Genomic DNA, 17,839 nt, shown 5'->3' with positions numbered 1-17,839 from the left:
AAATAATCAGGGACACAACCAGTAGATAGGGAGCTGTTGAAAACAGAGATCAAATGGGGCCCAACAGAATCTATTACTTTTAGTAAAAATTTTGTAGGTATTATATCAAGTGGGCTGGAGGACACTCTCATTTGTGATATTGTTTTTAAAAGCTCAGACAAGTCGATGGGATAAAACTGGTTAAAACTCTGTTGTTGCTGGTGAGGAACCTCTGAGTAAGAGGCCGCGGGGGTAATAGAGGCTCTGATTGACACCACCTTATTGGTAAAATAAGATAAAAACAATTCACAGTCATCATTACTTCCAGCTGAGGCACAAGGAGGGGTTGGGTTTACCAGCTGATCCACAGTCTTAAACAGAAACCTGGGATTGTGTTTATGTGTAGTAATGAGTTCAGAAAAATAGTGTGTTCTCGCATCCTTAACCATTTTATTGTAGTTAATTAATAAATCCTTCAGACTGAGGTAATGGACTTTGAGATTGGATTTTTTTTTTCACTGCCCTCTTACATTACTTTGTGTATGGTTTACTTTTTAAATGTTGAGATTACTGTTTCTTTCTATTGCTTTTCTCGGTTATATCTTCGTACTTAATGCACAGACACAAGAGTGGTATTAATTTGATCTTAACTCTCAGAAAGAAAATGTAATATATTGTAAATATCAAAGAATCTTTTACAGTAACGGATCCCTAACCTCTAGCACCACCTCAGGACATGGCCATGGTAAGGTGCTAGGAACAGCAAATTTTACTACCCAAAAATGATGTGCTTTTGCATCCTCACTGGGCTGCTAGCACGGCTGTAGACTTTCCATCTCCACAACAATGATATATTATAATGAGGCAAGTTAAGTTTCACTCCTTCTTACCCACAAAAGAAGAGTCCTCCACAGAAAAGGTAGGTGAGCAAACCAGAAGAGTAGTCCACCTTGGAGAGTACTGTCTGATGGCATTTAGGACAGGCAACCTGAACTGGACTGTCCCCCAACGGGCCAACTGTCACTAGACAAAATGAGGATTGAGAAGACCAAAAGAGAATAGAATGACAATTTCTGTCAAGTTACAGGAAATTATTGATATGTTATTAAGAGGAACAACCAACTGGTCAGAAAGCTGTTGTAAATGCGCTCCTGCATATCACAAACATACAGGATAGACTCACCAACAGGCACTTGTGCAATTGCCATTGTTCCTGTAAATAATTTATATCAAAGATATAGGTAAATACAGGCAACAAGATGTGCATACAAATCCATGATATACAGACAAAAACAAGATTTAAATGTGTTTAAGGAGTTGTAAATAAATTCTGGTGATCACTAATGCAACAAATGCATCTTCTTAGTCAACTGTTCATTATTGACTGCCTCTATCTTAACACAATACAAATTTATCTCATCAAAAACAACTATTTACCAGATACCAACTAAAATCAAATAAAAACTATCATAAACAGAATCATCAAATTAACCGTTACCGTTTCAAATGAGGCACAGTACTCACAGTACGTGTAGAAGAATGTTTGACGAAAGAGAGATCAGCTCTTCAAGTGCAGGCTACACCTTCCCTGCCAACCCTGTTTACTTCCCCAGAAGTCATAAGATTGCTGGAATTATCTGTGAAAACGTCACCGACCCAATCCATTTGCATCTCAAAGAAAAGGAAAATATTATAACATTTTACACAATTTAGCTCTCCCATGTCCCAGATCTGAATATCTTTTAGCTGACTTGTCCCCTAAAATGCAATCTAACCTTGACCATGGTTTTCTTTAGTTATATCAGTCCACATTTTTTTATTTTGTCTCTTCTTGACCACCTCTTTGTGCACCATGGCCTCTTGGAGAAATACACGCATGTAGCTACACATAACCAATAAACTTAAAACTTGAAAATGCTTCTAAAAATACCTAGATATGTTTGAAATAAATGTGATTTATTTTAGCACCCAATCACTTCCTCTTAATATTGTTTTTTTTGTGAGAAGACTGTGCAAACTACCTCCTTGAATGGGAAAGTATTATTCCCATTAGAATCCCTCAGAAAAAAAATCCCCATTTTTAAATATATTTGAAGCACTAAGGATTAAGGGCAAACTGTGGATGCAGTTATTAGTGTTTAAAAGAACTGTAGAAATGATTAATTAAACATGTCTGGTATTTTGGAATACATATAAAACATCTTTGTGGCTGAGAGACTTGCTGTGCATGAAACTGAAGACAAATAGCTTTCCATTCAGATTGAAATTAACAGCACATGCTCCTGCTGCTCCAAATTAGATCTGGCATTTAACTCGTCGATCTAGCAGTGCGGTTCATGGGACACCATAGCAATCTGTTATCAGTCTCAGTAAATCTCTCAGTAAATCAGCATTTGTCTTTATTTTTCCTATTGTAATCAAACCCAATGAAAAAAGCACCAAGCCCACTGGTTCCTACAGAGAACATAATCATTGACATGTTAACAGCTTTAGCCTTTTGTTTTATGGCCATCAAATTCAGTTCATCAAATGTTGGTTCTCATCTGCTGGATGGGTAATGCAAGTCACATCAACAAATTTGTGGTCAAAAAAATAAATGACTGAAGCCTTAAAAATAAGGGCAGGAGGAGCAATTCATTTGTTGAATGACATAACTGCTGAAATGTCTGCAGTTGTAATGTAAAATAACTTCAAGGCTATTGAATGTGCCATTTTCAATAAATTTGACTTTGTAAAATTCAGATAGTACCGTGTTTTGTAGAAAAACAAAAGCTGGAAGTGAAGAAAAACGGTTAATATTTTTAGGGAGACAATATGACATTGTGTGGGAGCATGTTTTGACCATTGTCAAAAAGAAAAAAAAACAGCAGGAATTTGACAATGAAAAGTGATGTGATCAGACCTCAAATCTGTATCGACTACATGGATTTGTATTCTTACTATGACTTAACACCTGCGCTGACCCTTATCCACAATCCCAGACAGCAACTATAATAAAAACACAGGAAGACAATAAGATGAAAGATTTTTAATCAGTAAAAACAGGTGCAATATTTCACATGTAAACAACTGCAGCTTTGCAGTCTTAATACCTGAATAGTTACATAGAAATAATATTTTAGTGACTCAAGGATTCCTGTAAAAATAGATCAGTTTAACAAAAGATGATGTATCCCCTTCCATACAAAAGAGAATTCTTGCTAATTATTTCAAGTGCTCTTAGGCTCACTTACAGATCTGTAGATCTGCAAGATGGTGCCACATCTTCAGTATTAAATAAGTCTCAGCTTCATTAGTAGCCCTCTCTCCCTGCAGCCAAATTCTACATCACTAACCTGTAATTATGCACTTACCCACTACTGTACATCAATTTAAAAGCAAAGGACTGTTGGGAAAACATCACCATCATCTCTCAGCTTGTAGGGCAGCAGGTGAGTGCATAACATACATTCTTTAATAGTGCCATTTATATTTACCTGTGGCAGAGAAACAGGCCTTATTAATGTTCCGTTTCACAGTAAATGCAAACTCTAAACGTCTTCCATGTTAACCTCTTGTCCTGATAAATTCAGTTTAATGTTGATTTCCACAGAACTAATTCTCTCAGTACAGCAACAGTCATTGTCAAGTCATGCTATGCTCCACTTTATGTTTCCCCCCTTAAAGGATTTTAAGCTACCATGAATGTAACTGAACACTTTTGTCAAGTTTTGTTGATGATATCTTCACATTGGTCAGGAGTAGGGCAAAGAGGGAACGAGTGGAATTCATTTCAGAAGGAAAACGTTATTTCTGTTAAAAAAGATGAATTGAGAGAAGCAGAGTGGTGAGTATAACAAAACTCTGTTTTTGTACTGATGGAATCAGTGCTGTGGACATTATACTTAATTTATCATGTGAGATGTTGTAGTGAGCGATGGGTAATTTTAACCTCATTGTTTTTATTTGTTCGTGTAATTCAGAGACGGTAGAGAATTTTGCTGCAGGGTCTGTGTAGTACATTAAACGCATTACATTTTTGCAAGCACAGCATCAGAACTGAGTAGTATGAATTGGGCAGTTGGCACTTAATTCCCATACTAGTGTGTTCCTAAGAGTGGATAGTCCCACTTTCATCGCTGCACAGTCCCTGACTGACACAACTGTTTCCCTCGCTACTTACCCAACTTTTTGTTTCCTTACTTCTGTCCTGACCTAGCAGCAGTTTTACTTTTTCATTTTGACAGATCTTAACTGCCATTTCATCCTCATTTTCTTTTATGAGACAAAGTATCAGGTCGTTGCCCTACGGGTTTAACGCAACCTCTTACTTTCAGCTTCATCTACTTCAAAAATCCCTCCTGTTTCACCACAACTCAGGTCTAATCAAAGCTATTTTTCTAATCCATTTCAGTCCTCCCTTCATTTCCCGGCCCTCTTCCTCTTCTCAGTGTTGTTCTCAGGATTCTCTGCAGACTTGTGGTCAGGATGCCATGTGGCTTCTTTTCTGTTCTGCATCTTTGCTCTCCACCTCCGCCTGCTCTTTAGCCATTGTCCTGTCCTTCACCGCCCTCAGTAGGACCCTGAGCAGTGTGTTCTCGTTCAGCAGGTTTTCAGAGGTGTCTGCCAGCTCCTGCAGCCGCCTCACCGCTTCCCCAAGCTGCCTGCTTTTCTCCCGGTGCTGTTCCTCTAAGCTTTGCCTTTCTCGCTGCAGCTCTGCATTCTGCGCCTCTAAGCTGAGGGTGTCAAATTTTAGTCGTCGGTTGTCGCGCCACAGCTGCGCCAGCTGTTGGGAGAGACGTTCGCGGGCGTGATGCAGCGCTTGAACTTCATGCTGGAGTGCCAGAAACTCTGTACGGAAGATGGCACTGGGTCCTGGACCCTTTGCTTCACTAGAAGCCACTGGTTTGTCTGCATGTTGTACAGAGCCAGAGTGCTGCAGGATGAATTGAAGGAGGTTGGGTAGCGTGACGGGCAGGTCGTCAGGAAACTTCACACTAGAATGTTTTCTTGAAGAGAAGCAGAAACAGGGAAAATGATAGTGAAAAATCCTGCTGAAATTCACTATTATATAGTGGTGGAATATTTCTCCTTCGTAGCAAATCAATTTCCCCTTGGGGATAATAAAGTTAATAAATTAATTCATTATACAGAATGGAAGGTGATGTTTGTTGTCTGAGCAACAGTCCAAAACATTAAGATATTAAGTTTGCATTCACATAAGACAACAAAAATTAGCAAATCCTCAAGTCTGATAGGTAATGTTTTCTTGAAAAATTATCAAAATAATAGTTAGGAGCTCATTATTTTTCTGTTGATTTACTTTTTGATCATCGTTTCAGCTCTAAAGTGTACTCTGGTAATTGCAAGCCAAATGTCCAGGTATATATATAATGCAAATATGTGTGTGTTTGTGTGAATCTCCCTTACCTGTATTTGGGAAAGAGAAGAATAGAGGGAATATGATCCACCATAAATTCCCATGGAAGGTCATTACGTGCAACATTCACCCTACACAGACAAAATGTGGTTATATTATTTAAATTTGTTCTTAAAAAGGTTGGGCCACAGAACTAAGGTTGAATTGTTAATGAAAGTGTATTTTTTACAGACAGACACACAGTACTACCCACAATACCTGCATCAACACTCAAACATAAAACACACACATACCGTACCTGGCCACAGTGATGGTGCTGTTTCCCTGTAATAATCTGGCCAGCTGGATGATGATGTGGTTGAGAACAGAGCAAAATCCACACCACTGAGTGTAATAGAACAGCAGCACATCCTACAGGAGAAAACACACACACACACACAAATTTATATTTTTTATCCATAGCTCAAGTCCATGAACCTTTTACAATTCATCTTCACACCAAACTGTGAGCAAATTGAGGACCTTGCTCAGCTATGTACTGCCCCTCTTCATAGAGTTACACTCATAGCTGTGAAGGTGGAGGGTATAAGGAAAAAAGGTTTAACTGTGGGAAGCTTTCACAAGTCTCATCTATCAGTCACCATCAAAACTGACACACCTTTGACTCGCAGCGCTATTGTGTTATAGTATGCGCTGTAAATGCAAATCAAACAATGAGCGTGAGCTATGAAACAGATAACACGTCCATCCATCATCTGTGGCTAGGTCATAGTGGCAACAACAGGCTAAGCAAGGTAGTCCAGACGTGCCTCTCCTCAGCAATATTTTCCAGCTCCTCCTGAGGTGTTCCCAAACTAGATGAATTACATAATCTTGCCAGCGTGTTTTAGGTCTACCCCGGGGTCTCCCACCAGTCGGACAAACCCAGAAAACCTCCAAAGGAAGGTGCTCTTCATCACCAAATTTAACTTCAGTAGACATTGTGCATTATTTGTATAATTTTATCATTTGAATTGCTTTGATTTAATATTATGTTTCTTCCATTGTCCAGTACATGTAAGAGGGCTGAATCCTTTACACGAATGGATACAGAGTGGATATGGTGAGGGTGAAAGTCTTTTCTCACCTTTTGGAGATCCATGACAGATGGCAGGAAGGAGGAAGTGGTCAGTTCTGTGATGAGGGGGCGTGGATGTGTGTGCTGGTGATTGTCTGGAATACTGGATTCCGCCTGCCCTCCTTTCCTTTCTTCTTCTCCCACCAAGTGTCTCTGCAAGAGGCTGTATGGAGCGCTGAAGTTCCTGATGAAGGCCTCTTTAATAAAAATCATGCAGAGAGACACACAATGAAACGAGACAATTGCTATTAGGATCATATTCAAATATCACTTTTTTAACCAACAGATATTCTGTGAAGACAATATATTGACACTTAAAATATTGTTGTGGTGCCATAAATGGGGTCTTCTCGTCTCATTATATTTTAATGAGATAAAAGACATCACACACTAAATGTATAAAATAACAGCCTCATAAAACACAGTGGAGGCAGTGTAAGTTTAAGTCCCTTTGTAACACCGTAGAAAACAGTAGCACCCTGCACAGAATATCAGGACTCACAATTGCAGTCTCATCTTTTGATGACATTAAGCAATAAACAAGTAAATGCTGCCTGGTGTTTGAATATCACGGTGGACCAGACACACATGTAGAAAGGTTAAAGAGGTCATATTATGCTTTTGGCTTTTTCCTTCTCCTTTATTGAGTTATGTACCTTTTTTTGTGCATGGAATTGGTTTGCAAAGTGAAAAAGCCCAAAGTTCAGCCCAAAAGGAGTTCCCATCTCCCACAGAAAACTCTGCTATGAACTACCTGAAAACAGCTCGTTTGTAGTCCAGCCGTTTCGCTTTTCTTCTCTGTGATGTCACAGCAAAATGCGCGTCCTAATGCTTGCCTAGCGGCCAGTCTGACACGCCCTCAAAAACACCAGTGGAAAAACACTTTGAGCAGCAGCACACAGTGACACGACGTCAGCCTGCTGCCTCTCCTCTCCCGTCCAAACACTAACTACCCTCCAGGCAGTCAATGGACATAAAGTTGTTACTGTGATGTAGAGACAGAGCTCAGTTAAAACTTTATGGATGAAAAATACATTTGTTACAGATTAATAAGTCACCACTCAGAAACTCTTGCTCCAGGCCATGTTGCTAAGCTGGTAAGGGGAACATATACAGCTGAACCGAAGCCGTGTTTACCAGCTTCTCACTGACCCGCCCTACTCTGCTTCTGATTGGCTAGTAGTCCCTAACTAGGAACTGTGCACGTGCAACTCCCAACAAAGATCATTTAGAGACAAGATGTATCACTCCATAGCTAAAACAAAGCGTTCAACACAGGGTGAAAAGAGGAGCTGCAGCAATGTGCAGTAAGTAAACCTGTTCTGGTACAACCCCTAAATAGGATTTTGAACGTGTGAATGAGCATAATATGACCTCTTTAAAATGCCAAAAACAACATTGTTAATTTAAAGTTAAAATTTTCACTATGAAAAAAACTCATCCCATAGAACTTTAAAAAGATACAACACTCTGTTTCCAATTCATTGCAAATTTCATTATGGGGAAAAATAGAGCCGTAATGATTAATTGATTAGTTATCAACTTTTTAATTAATCGCCAACTATTTTGATGATCGGTTAATCCATTTGAGTCTTTTTGTAAGACAAAAAGAAATGTTTCCAGCTTTTTAAATGTAAATATTTTCTGGTTTCTTTACTCCTTTATTACAGTAAACTAAATATCTTTGGGTTATGAACAAAACAAGACATGCCACCTTGGGCTTTGGGAAAAAGTGATTAACATGTTTCACGATTTTCTTACATTTTATTGAGCATACAACTAATAAATTAACTGAGAAAAAAAATCGACAGATTAAATCAACTTTGGAAATAATTGTTGGTTGCAGCCCTAAGTGAAAACCTCTGTAGAGTATGAAAAAGATGATGAAACCAAACCAGATTAGCTACTCTGCACATATGCATAACATGCAAAACTGTTATTTGCCTAAGACATCTTTCATTAGTGATGTTTTGAATTTGCACCAACCTTTATACACAGAAGTGAATCTAAACATACGTGGTGACTACACACAAAATGGACATTCAATTTCCAGAATAAACATCACATATTTGTGAGTAGGCTCTACGCATGTCTACCAAACTATACCTAAATCCATCAACAGGAGGAAACACAAAACTCAGAAATGTGTTTCTAAACTATAGCTGCATTCAACTTCACATCTACATCTACATTTGGAGTAAGAACGCTGTCCTAGTCTTACCCAGAGACTCAGTCAGTGTGGTTGCTGGGCTGCGGTGAAGAACATAATGAACCTCGTCTTTCAGGTTCACAATAGCTGCAAACGACCCGTCACTGCTCCAATCCCCTCGCGCACCAGCCTCCTGGTAAAGAGAAGCACTTCTGTTGCCTGTTGCTCCAAGCCTCATCGCCAGAGGCCAGTTCAGAGCAACATCCAGCACATAAAACCTGAGCGTCCTGTTGGTCTGACACCGGAGCCCTGTGATGCCGTCTCCTCCCTCCTGAGGGACAGAGGATGGAGGGATAGACGAAGGAGGACGCGGAAAGGGAACTCTTTGCATGTCTGGCTCCTCTTTGGCTTGTGAATCATTGTTGAGTTCTACTTTTTTGCAGCAGGCACTGTATTGACTGAATGGGCTGTAGCTGCTCAGGAAGTTGGTACAGCCCACTGTGGTTGCAGTGTTTATGGACACGGGGGCAGGTAGTTGGTGTAGGCAACAGTGTCTGAGATTAGACCGCAACACGTCTCCTCCCTGAGTGATGGAGGGGAACAAGCAACGTATAGACGAGCTGGTCAGGCTCGATCGTGACAAGCTTAGGCACACCTCACACACATTTGTACTCGACTCTGGCAGAGGAACTGTTTGGCAGCACAGCGAGTGGGAAGTGAAACTTTTGTCCAGGCTGGAGTGGTTATTGTTGTCACAGGAATGATAACGCACAGCAATGTCCGCAACCTGAAAGACAAAAGAAACAAAGTAATAATAATGATAATGATAATAATAATGTAATCAACAAAAATTTATGTTTTTTAAATTAATTCTATAATTAACTGACAGCCACTGAGATAAGGGGGAGGTGGACACGCTTCCTTAAATTTGTTAAGATCTTTGCTGCCGCATGATGAACAAACTACAATCGAGAAAGGACTTTGGCTTACATATAACTAAATTGAGTTATAGTAGTATAAAATAAAGGCATGGATACCTTCCTCCAGGTCAGCAGTGGAGAAAACAGGACTGTACAACTTTTTTGACTTGTTCATCAAAACTCAGGTTACAGTTGAATAGAGCTCTCATATTTTTAGCTATACGTTTAACATTCATTGACAGCCAAGGTTAATACAGATGAGCTGAATGTGGTTGAGCGGACCTAATATGATCCCTGATTTACTGTCATTTAGCTGAAGGATAACCGTTGGACATGCAGCACTTGCCAGGTAAGGCAAGTTTATTTGTATAGCACCTTTCAACAACATGACAATTCAAAGTGCTAGGACAGAAACCCATTTAGGAAGGATATCAAATAAACAAGGCAATGTAAAAAGACAATATAAAGACACACACATCGATAGGATTTAAAAAAATGTTTTTAAAAAAATAAAATGCAAGATAAAATCAAGCTAAACTACATTCAACAAATCAAACAGTGGAATAAATATTAAAGTGCAGCTAGAGTGCAATGCAAGATATGAAATTTAAGTTTTAGAGACACCTAATCCAAATTCCTCATGTGTGAAATACTAATTGGCCAAAAACCTCTTCTTGATTCTGAAAGCCCCAATTTGGAGCAGATCTAAAGTTTTCTGAGAGTTTGTTCCAGATATATGGTGCATAAAAACTACTATAAAAAATACTGACTAATGTCTCAAGAAGCATGTAAACAGAAGACAGCTGTGGACCTTACACTGATTGCTGTGGCTCACCACAAGTGAGACAGAAAGTAGAGGGTGACGCATGAAGCAGCCTACCCATCTCCAGACAAAGACGCTTTGGTCCATTGTATCAAATACAGCACCAAGCTCAATTACTGGAAGTCAGTGACAGAGAATTTTTTGTTCACCCTCTGTTATTTTTCCCATCCCTACTCACCTGCTGTAGTATAGGATTGGGCTTGGACCCGAGTGGATTGTGCGGCAGGAACAGCAGCAGGGCAGGACCTTTAGTCAGCTCATGTTCCAGGAGGCGGGACTTTGTTCCCGGTGGCTGAAGCCAATGGAGGACGGTCTCTTGGTGTTCAAACACCCAGCTACAGATGGCCTCGGATGTAAAGTTGCGTTCCCTTCGAGGGAAAATCTGACAGAAGAAAACACACAGCACGATGCCGGGGAAATCCTTCAGTATACGTCCAAAATTATAGTAAAATGTATTCAGTATTTCATTACATTTTCTTATCCAGTGTTTTATGTACCGCTTATCATGGACGCATGATGTCTTTGCTTACCAAAGAGGAGTTTAATCTTCTGTACAGGTATACTGTTTCATCTTCTTTAAGTGAGATGGCCCCTGCCACCTGTTTGTTGGTCACAACCCCGAAACGCACAACACCACGGAAATCTGCACCAGAAAACCAAACAGACTCAGGGCTGAAGATTGAAAAAGTTTCTGTCCTTTCTATCCTCACTTACAATACATGTGATAATGCGATCAGCAAGCAAACACATACACAAGTCTGCACATTCTAAATAGACATTAACCACTGGCTTCAGTGCTGTGTGATCACAACTTACCCCTTTTCAGTGCGTGCAAGGCAGATGACAGATATGTAATGTAACCCGGCGGCTGAGGAGAAGAGTTAAACTGGAAAAAACCCACCACTCGAGGCTTGAAATACACAAGAGACAGATAATTAAAATATATCATGTGGAAATAAAGCCTTATTCAAAGAAGATACCTATGTAATAAATTTCAAAAACTCTCATGTCACTCCTTGAGCTAATATTGGCAACTTGCATAACTGTCTTAACACACACATTAAGGAGTAAACTTTGTGAGTCGTCTGCCAACTTTCCATCAAATGACCCAAAGGCAAATGATACCTCGTGATAGGAGAGGAACTCTTGTAGTGTTGCTCTTGATGGGAGGTAAGTGAGCGGTGTGATGACTCTGAGGATAAAATTTTCCACATATTGAGCCACAAATGGACCCTTGTACTCTATAGGCCCAAACCTGCAGCACAGAAATACAAAGGCAAACAAAATTAACATCTCAACTGTATCAGTTCCGATGCTCATCATCAACAGTGTCCGTCTGTTTCTTCTTCGATATCTGTGCAGTGTCGTGTGCGACGCGTTTCTCGAGAAAGCTGCAAGCAGCAATATTCCAGCCCAAGCAATTGGCCTGTTCTGAACACGCACGTTTTGAATAGGCACTGCACTAATAACTTTAACGAGTGTTGCCATTGTTAAGGCTGAGAAGCATCAGGATTTGACCACCCCTGTTTCCAGCTTCTTAAATGTGAGTATTTGCTGCTTTTCTATCTTTTACATCATTGTAAATTTTATATTTTTGGGTTTTGGACTGTTGGTCAGACACAACCAGTTTTTTGAAGATGTCATATTGGGCTCTGGGAAATTGTGGGGCGTTTTGATGCAAGGATGACTCTTTTTTTGTAGTTTTGTGTTAAACTACAAAAAACGCAAGATGAATCAATATTGAAAATAACGGTTTGTGCAAACACTCCTCTGCTTCACGGTGTTACTGTAGCTGCTTCCATTGGAGACATTAGATGTTCCTAATTATGTCTGCCCATGTAAGTGTTAACAATTTTGAATTTCTAGTCCCTCACTTTTGGAAAATGCATTTGGAAAACAACAAATAAAACTCCTAAAAACATTACAGTCCATTAATAAAGTAAGCTACAGTAGACCAGCCCAATGACTGTTCTCTCTAAGATCCTGCATACATCACACTAATGACAGCAAAGCTGTAAAGGAAAATGCACACAAGAAAAAAAAGATTAAAGTGGTCAAAGCCAGTAAGAAAATACAATACAAGCTGACTGGAGGGCTGTTCTAAGCCTGTCCTGCAAAATATAATTTAACCCAAAAACAGAAAAGGAGTTTAAGACTAAGATCTTATTTTTATTTTGCCAACAATAGATTGACAGATTTGTAGTTAACAAAAAACGATGGCTGTATTTTTTACAATATTTTTGGGCATTTTAAGCCTTCATTAGAAAGTCCGACAGAATGAGGCGAGTAATGGGGAATAACAAACTAACTAGCTGGAACCAGGGACGCTGTGATTCATGGTCAGCACCCTTAAACTCAAAGACCACCAAGGAGCCCTAATATTTTCTAGGGAAGTGAATGACTTACATTACAACAATATGCAGCTAAAGACTAGTCATAAAGTGCAAAGATGTTCAGTAGCCCGAATTGTAAAAGTCACAGTCGTGCTGATCGGTTCACAGTTTTTCATGCGTCACCATCTACCATTTCAGATAAATACAAATAACTTTAAAAAGTATGAGTGTTCTCCGCCTTACCTTCTGTAAAACAGATGGATGATCGGATACTGATAGAAGCGGTTTTGCCTCCTGCATTTCCCCTGACTCCACCAGCAGTTAACAGCCACAAACTGCACCTGTGTGCGTGTGTGTTAGAGTGAGAGAAAGAAATAAACAAAACTATTTCCAGACCACAGACAGGGCATGGTGTATCAGTAAGTCATGTATGAGATTAGCCATTATTCTGTCTCATTTACATTTCAAATAAGCCCCCAAAAGATGCACCTGATGAATTACAACCCAACAGTCAGAGATATTCTTTGCTGCTGTATAATTTTAAATTATTTGTCTAAAGTTACCTTACAAATGCTACTTTTTCTTAGCACTTAATAACAAGCCCCTATTTTATGGAGTCCAAGAAGCTATATTTACTATACTACTATAGTATATATTATATATTACTATATTTATTTCTATATGTTTAAAGTGTCTTTGTAAGTTGAATAGCAAGCCCTAGTTTTTTTGTTACCTTGTCAGTAGTTATTAGATAAGGTGTCAGTTAAGGTTGCTAAAATAAATAATCCTTTCAGAGTGATTGTTGTGCCCTCAGGTGTTCTGTACCTGTTTGGCCAGCTTTTTAGCCACCTGCTGCACTTCATGACGGGCAGTCATTGAGTGAGCACACCACGGTGCATAGAAAAAGATGAGAGATACTTCTGCCACACTCCTGAGACGCTCCACCTGGAGAGAAAAGGTGTTGACATGTTATAGACTTTACAACTATCCTGGATGGTAATTCTGTTTATGTTTAAAGTTTGATCTTGAATTTATTACTACCACGGACTAACACTTATAGATTTAATAATGTCTAATGAGGGAAATTCCAGTAACACCCAGTTTGTGATAACATGTTTAGCATCAGGTGTCTTTGAATCTCACCTGGTCCAGCTGACCCAGATAGAGGTCCACTACAGGGGCCTCAGCAGAGAAGAACCGCACTGGAGGACGGGCTGCTGCCACCACATTCTTAGCCCGGCTGCAAAAAGAAATGATTGTGAATCAGAAATCATACTAACACCAAAATTAAGTTTCCTGCACCTTGCTTTTGTGGAGCAAAACTGTGACAGTCAAGAGGCAGAGAGTGTCTGAGATCATTTGTCTGCAATTTGCTTAAAGTTTCAGTCTTCCCATGTGTAATCTCTGCAGCTGGGATCACTGATCATTCAACAATTTTGATAACCTAGTATTAGTTTAAATAATTTAGTTAGCAAATGACATAAATGTGTCTGCTTTGCTTTGTATGTTTGCTTTCTGCTGTAAATTGAATCCATTTAGGTTTGGACAGTTAGTCAGACAAAACAAAACATTTGGAGATATCACCTTGGGCTTCGAGTGATTTGTGATGGGAACCTTTTTTTACAATTTTCTGATATTTTATAGAATAAATGAGAAGCGCTTTGAGATCATCTGCGTAATATAATGACGACCCAAATGGTTTACAGCAGCAAACAAATTAATATTTTCATTACTGACTACTCTGCCAATAATTATTTCGGTTTATCATTTGGTCTATAAAATGTTAAGCAAAAAGTGTCCATAATAATTTCCCAAAGGTCTTCAAAATTCTTGTTTTGTCCAACAAACCGTCCAAAACCCAATGATATTCATTTGTTGTGCTATCATGCGTGACAAGAAAAACAGCAAATCCTCTGGTTTGAGAAGCTGAAACTAGAGAATGTTTGGCATTATTGCTTGATTAATAAAGTCAATTGATTGATGGCTTGATCACCGTAATTGAAAGTTAATTTTCTGTAGATTGACTCCTCAATTAATTGACTTCTTGGTTTAGCTCTATAGATGTTGCTGGTAATACTTTTGTACTTACAGTCTCTACTTAAGTGATATTGTGAATAGAGTGCTTTTACTTGTAATGAAGAAATAATATTGCTAGTTTTACTTAATTAAACGAGTTCAATACTTTTTCCACCACTACTGTACAGGAAGCAAGAGGTCTCTGAGATCATTTGTCTGCAATTTCCTTAAAGTTTCAGTTTCCACCGCTGGGGTCACTGGAAGATGAGTGTGTGCTGTTACACTGTATTCGGGGTAATTTACAAATACAGATTAATAAAATCCTGACACTGAAGGAATAATAAACAGTAACACTCCTGGATTAACTTAGTCACAGTCTGTTCAAACGGTTTGAAGAAATGGTTAATCCTCTTGTCCTCTACAGTACACGCATGTTTCAGATCAGCTGCACAGCGTAATGAAGACCGATTGGTTTCAAGAAACTACATTAATGTTAGCAAGTATAACTAATTTACGACTTACTAATGCTACGACAACACTTATCGCTCAGAAAAGTTATCAGTTTGTTCAGCCGTCATGTTCAGGTTTAATGTTAGCCTGATCACAAAAACAAGCTTACACTAGCAATATATAATATGATGTACACAGGAGCCGCTCTGGTTTTCGCTGCTGGCTGTTACCTGCATGTGAACTTCACGGCCAGTATGAGCAGGACGCCGAGCACGATAGCCCCGCACAGAAGACCCGGTCTCCGGGCCATCAGAAACAGCACCTGCCGGAGAGACTGCCGCACCCGGCGCAGCATTACAGGCTGTCGTCGGCTCTCCGTCCCATTTATACGCCCTGGCTGCTGCTCAACGCATCCATTTGCCTACCGGGGGGCGGAAAACTGGTTCGACAGGGGACAGAGCTAACCTGGATTGGACATCGGTGCTGTTGGTGTGTAGGATATTCAAACACGGTCAGACCAACCTTTCTTCCCCACGTAGACTTTTCACTTCCGCAACAATGACGTAAGGGAGAGACTGTAAAGTACTGTCGGCGGTTTAAAACGGTACATTTAATAATGTTTAATAATGTAAAAGTGGAATTGATAGTTACACAGGCTGATGTTAAAACGAAGGAAACCGGTTTAAGTACGCAATATATTTTAATTTGTCCATAATGACTGTGTTTATAGTTATTTTTGCGTATACAGTCTTATGTGCTGTTTTGAGACAGCCCCTACGTTGTTACAGCGACAGCAATTGCTGCTATGACTGCTGCTGAACACCAGATGGCGGTCTTTTGAATATTTTTAACACGTCTCAACAAACAGGTTTACGATTTAACTACTTTACGTTACCTACATGCTAATAAACATACTAAACATGAAAACACATATGTATTTTTCCTTATGGACTGCAGACCCTCAAGACAACCTTCTTTATAACTTAATACGCATAGTGTTAAGTTATACATAATAGTTAACAATTGTTAACATATAGTATCCTACAGCAATATCTTCTTAAGCACAAATATGCAGTAAATTACTAGGTACTATTATTGTAGTTACATTGAATCACTAGGCTACAGTCACTAGTCACAGTTTTTATTTTATTCTATTTAGTCTGTTATAGTTATTGTGTATAATATGGCATCTTCCATCAGAATTGGAGACCAATGCACACAAGAACGTCAAATAAAAAAATAAACACACAAAAGCTCAATAAAACATAAAACAAGAGGACAATAAGAATCAAAATTAAATTATGGCAACAAAATACTTTAATCAAAAACTTCATCAAATTTTACATCAAGTAGTAATCAGGTTTTATTGTCATCTGTATAGGAACTACAAATCTATACTGTGAAATACCAAGACACAAAATTCACAATATGCAGTTTATAAAAGATACCAGTAACATATAGTTTCGACATCATCTAGAAATACACACTAGGCACTATATTAGACATTATTGACACTTGCAATATAGACAGTACTTAACCTGAGGAACCCATTAACCCATAGGACCTAATTAATACTATTTATAGATTCATTAACCTACTGGTGAGCTGATCCAGGAACATTTTAATGGTCTAGCAGAACAGGCGGAGATGTTGTAAGTTAAATATAGTAGTAAATATATATTTGTAAGAGGGAAAATAGAGGAGTGATATTTTGGATATGGGCTCAGTATTGTAATGTTCATAATAATAATAGGCTACATATAGTAGCTTTAGAAATTTTAATTTCTTAATTTTATGTAAATTATTCAATTTCACATTTAAACGGTCTAGGAACTACCAAAACAAATCCACACAACATGATAGCATTATTTAAAAATCTTTATTTTTTCCCTTTGTCATTACAGAACATTGAAGAACAAAAATCACAGTGTAGAACTTTTAAGTGCAAAAGAACTATGTAAAAAATAAAAAGTCTTTGATTATCTCTACCCGCACATAACATGGAAATGGATACTGCAAACAAGTTTTTAAACGATACAAAAAAAGTGCAACATAATATTTGTAAGCAGTACCAGCAAATAAAATTGGTGATGAACAGTTTCTCCATAAGAATAATAAAAATTTAAGATCTGTCTCGGCATCTTAAAAAAATACAAGTGCCACATGTATTGTGAAATGTTTTTGTTTTTCCTTGAATCAACTGTAAATCCTGATGTCTCCACCAGGATGCAGAACTACAAACCTCAACATTTGACACATTTCACAAACATGTTACCAAACCTCGTAGAGTGAATATTCAAACAGCTCTGTAGCACCAACTTCACAGTCAAAGCCCGAACCAGTCTGAAGACCCATAGAAAATACTCTAATAATACTGCTTCATTCAAACTGATACTTTCAAGCAGCATTTGCTAATTTAACTGCTTGTGGATCACACATACATATATATATACATATATATATACATATATATATACATTATATATATACATATATATATATACATATATATATACATATATATATATATATATATATACACATATATATATATATATATATACATATATATATACACATATATATACACATATATATACACATATATATATATATATATACACATATATATATATATATATATACATACACATATATATATATACACATATATATATATATATATACACATA

At 38.3% G+C, this 17,839-nt stretch overlaps 2 protein-coding genes across 2 annotated transcripts in view; both read right to left on the bottom strand.

Annotated features, from left to right (window-relative positions):
* Positions 1–1,567, bottom strand: part of LOC123969192 (lipopolysaccharide-induced tumor necrosis factor-alpha factor homolog) — a 3,472-nt gene extending 1,905 nt beyond the window's left edge. The window contains exons 1-3 of the mRNA XM_046046338.1: positions 1,504–1,567; positions 1,163–1,192; positions 870–1,002 (exon numbers count right to left, since the gene is read on the bottom strand). Of these exons, the coding sequence (XP_045902294.1) occupies positions 870–1,002; positions 1,163–1,187 (158 nt within the window). The 5' untranslated portion in view covers positions 1,188–1,192; positions 1,504–1,567. The remainder of the gene's footprint in view (positions 1–869; positions 1,003–1,162; positions 1,193–1,503) is intronic.
* A 1,425-nt stretch (positions 1,568–2,992) lies between these two features.
* txndc11 (thioredoxin domain containing 11) lies at positions 2,993–15,732 on the bottom strand. The gene is made up of 13 exons (XM_046048028.1): positions 15,377–15,732; positions 13,824–13,920; positions 13,506–13,625; positions 12,924–13,021; positions 11,473–11,602; positions 11,164–11,257; positions 10,878–10,990; positions 10,526–10,729; positions 8,677–9,391; positions 6,465–6,652; positions 5,637–5,749; positions 5,389–5,469; positions 2,993–4,967 (listed from the first exon to the last, which is right to left on the bottom strand). Exons 1-13 carry the CDS (start codon positions 15,499–15,501, stop codon positions 4,442–4,444), a joined length of 2,604 nt encoding a protein of 867 aa, XP_045903984.1. The 5' UTR covers positions 15,502–15,732; the 3' UTR covers positions 2,993–4,441.
* Positions 15,733–17,839: the final 2,107 nt, after the last annotated feature.

Source organism: Micropterus dolomieu, linkage group LG04 (genome assembly GCF_021292245.1).
Source record: "Micropterus dolomieu isolate WLL.071019.BEF.003 ecotype Adirondacks linkage group LG04, ASM2129224v1, whole genome shotgun sequence".
Classification (NCBI taxonomy): Eukaryota; Metazoa; Chordata; class Actinopteri; order Centrarchiformes; family Centrarchidae; genus Micropterus; species Micropterus dolomieu.
The sequence above is the reverse complement of the archived record's forward strand: the minus strand, read 5'-3'. Positions and strand labels throughout refer to the sequence as shown.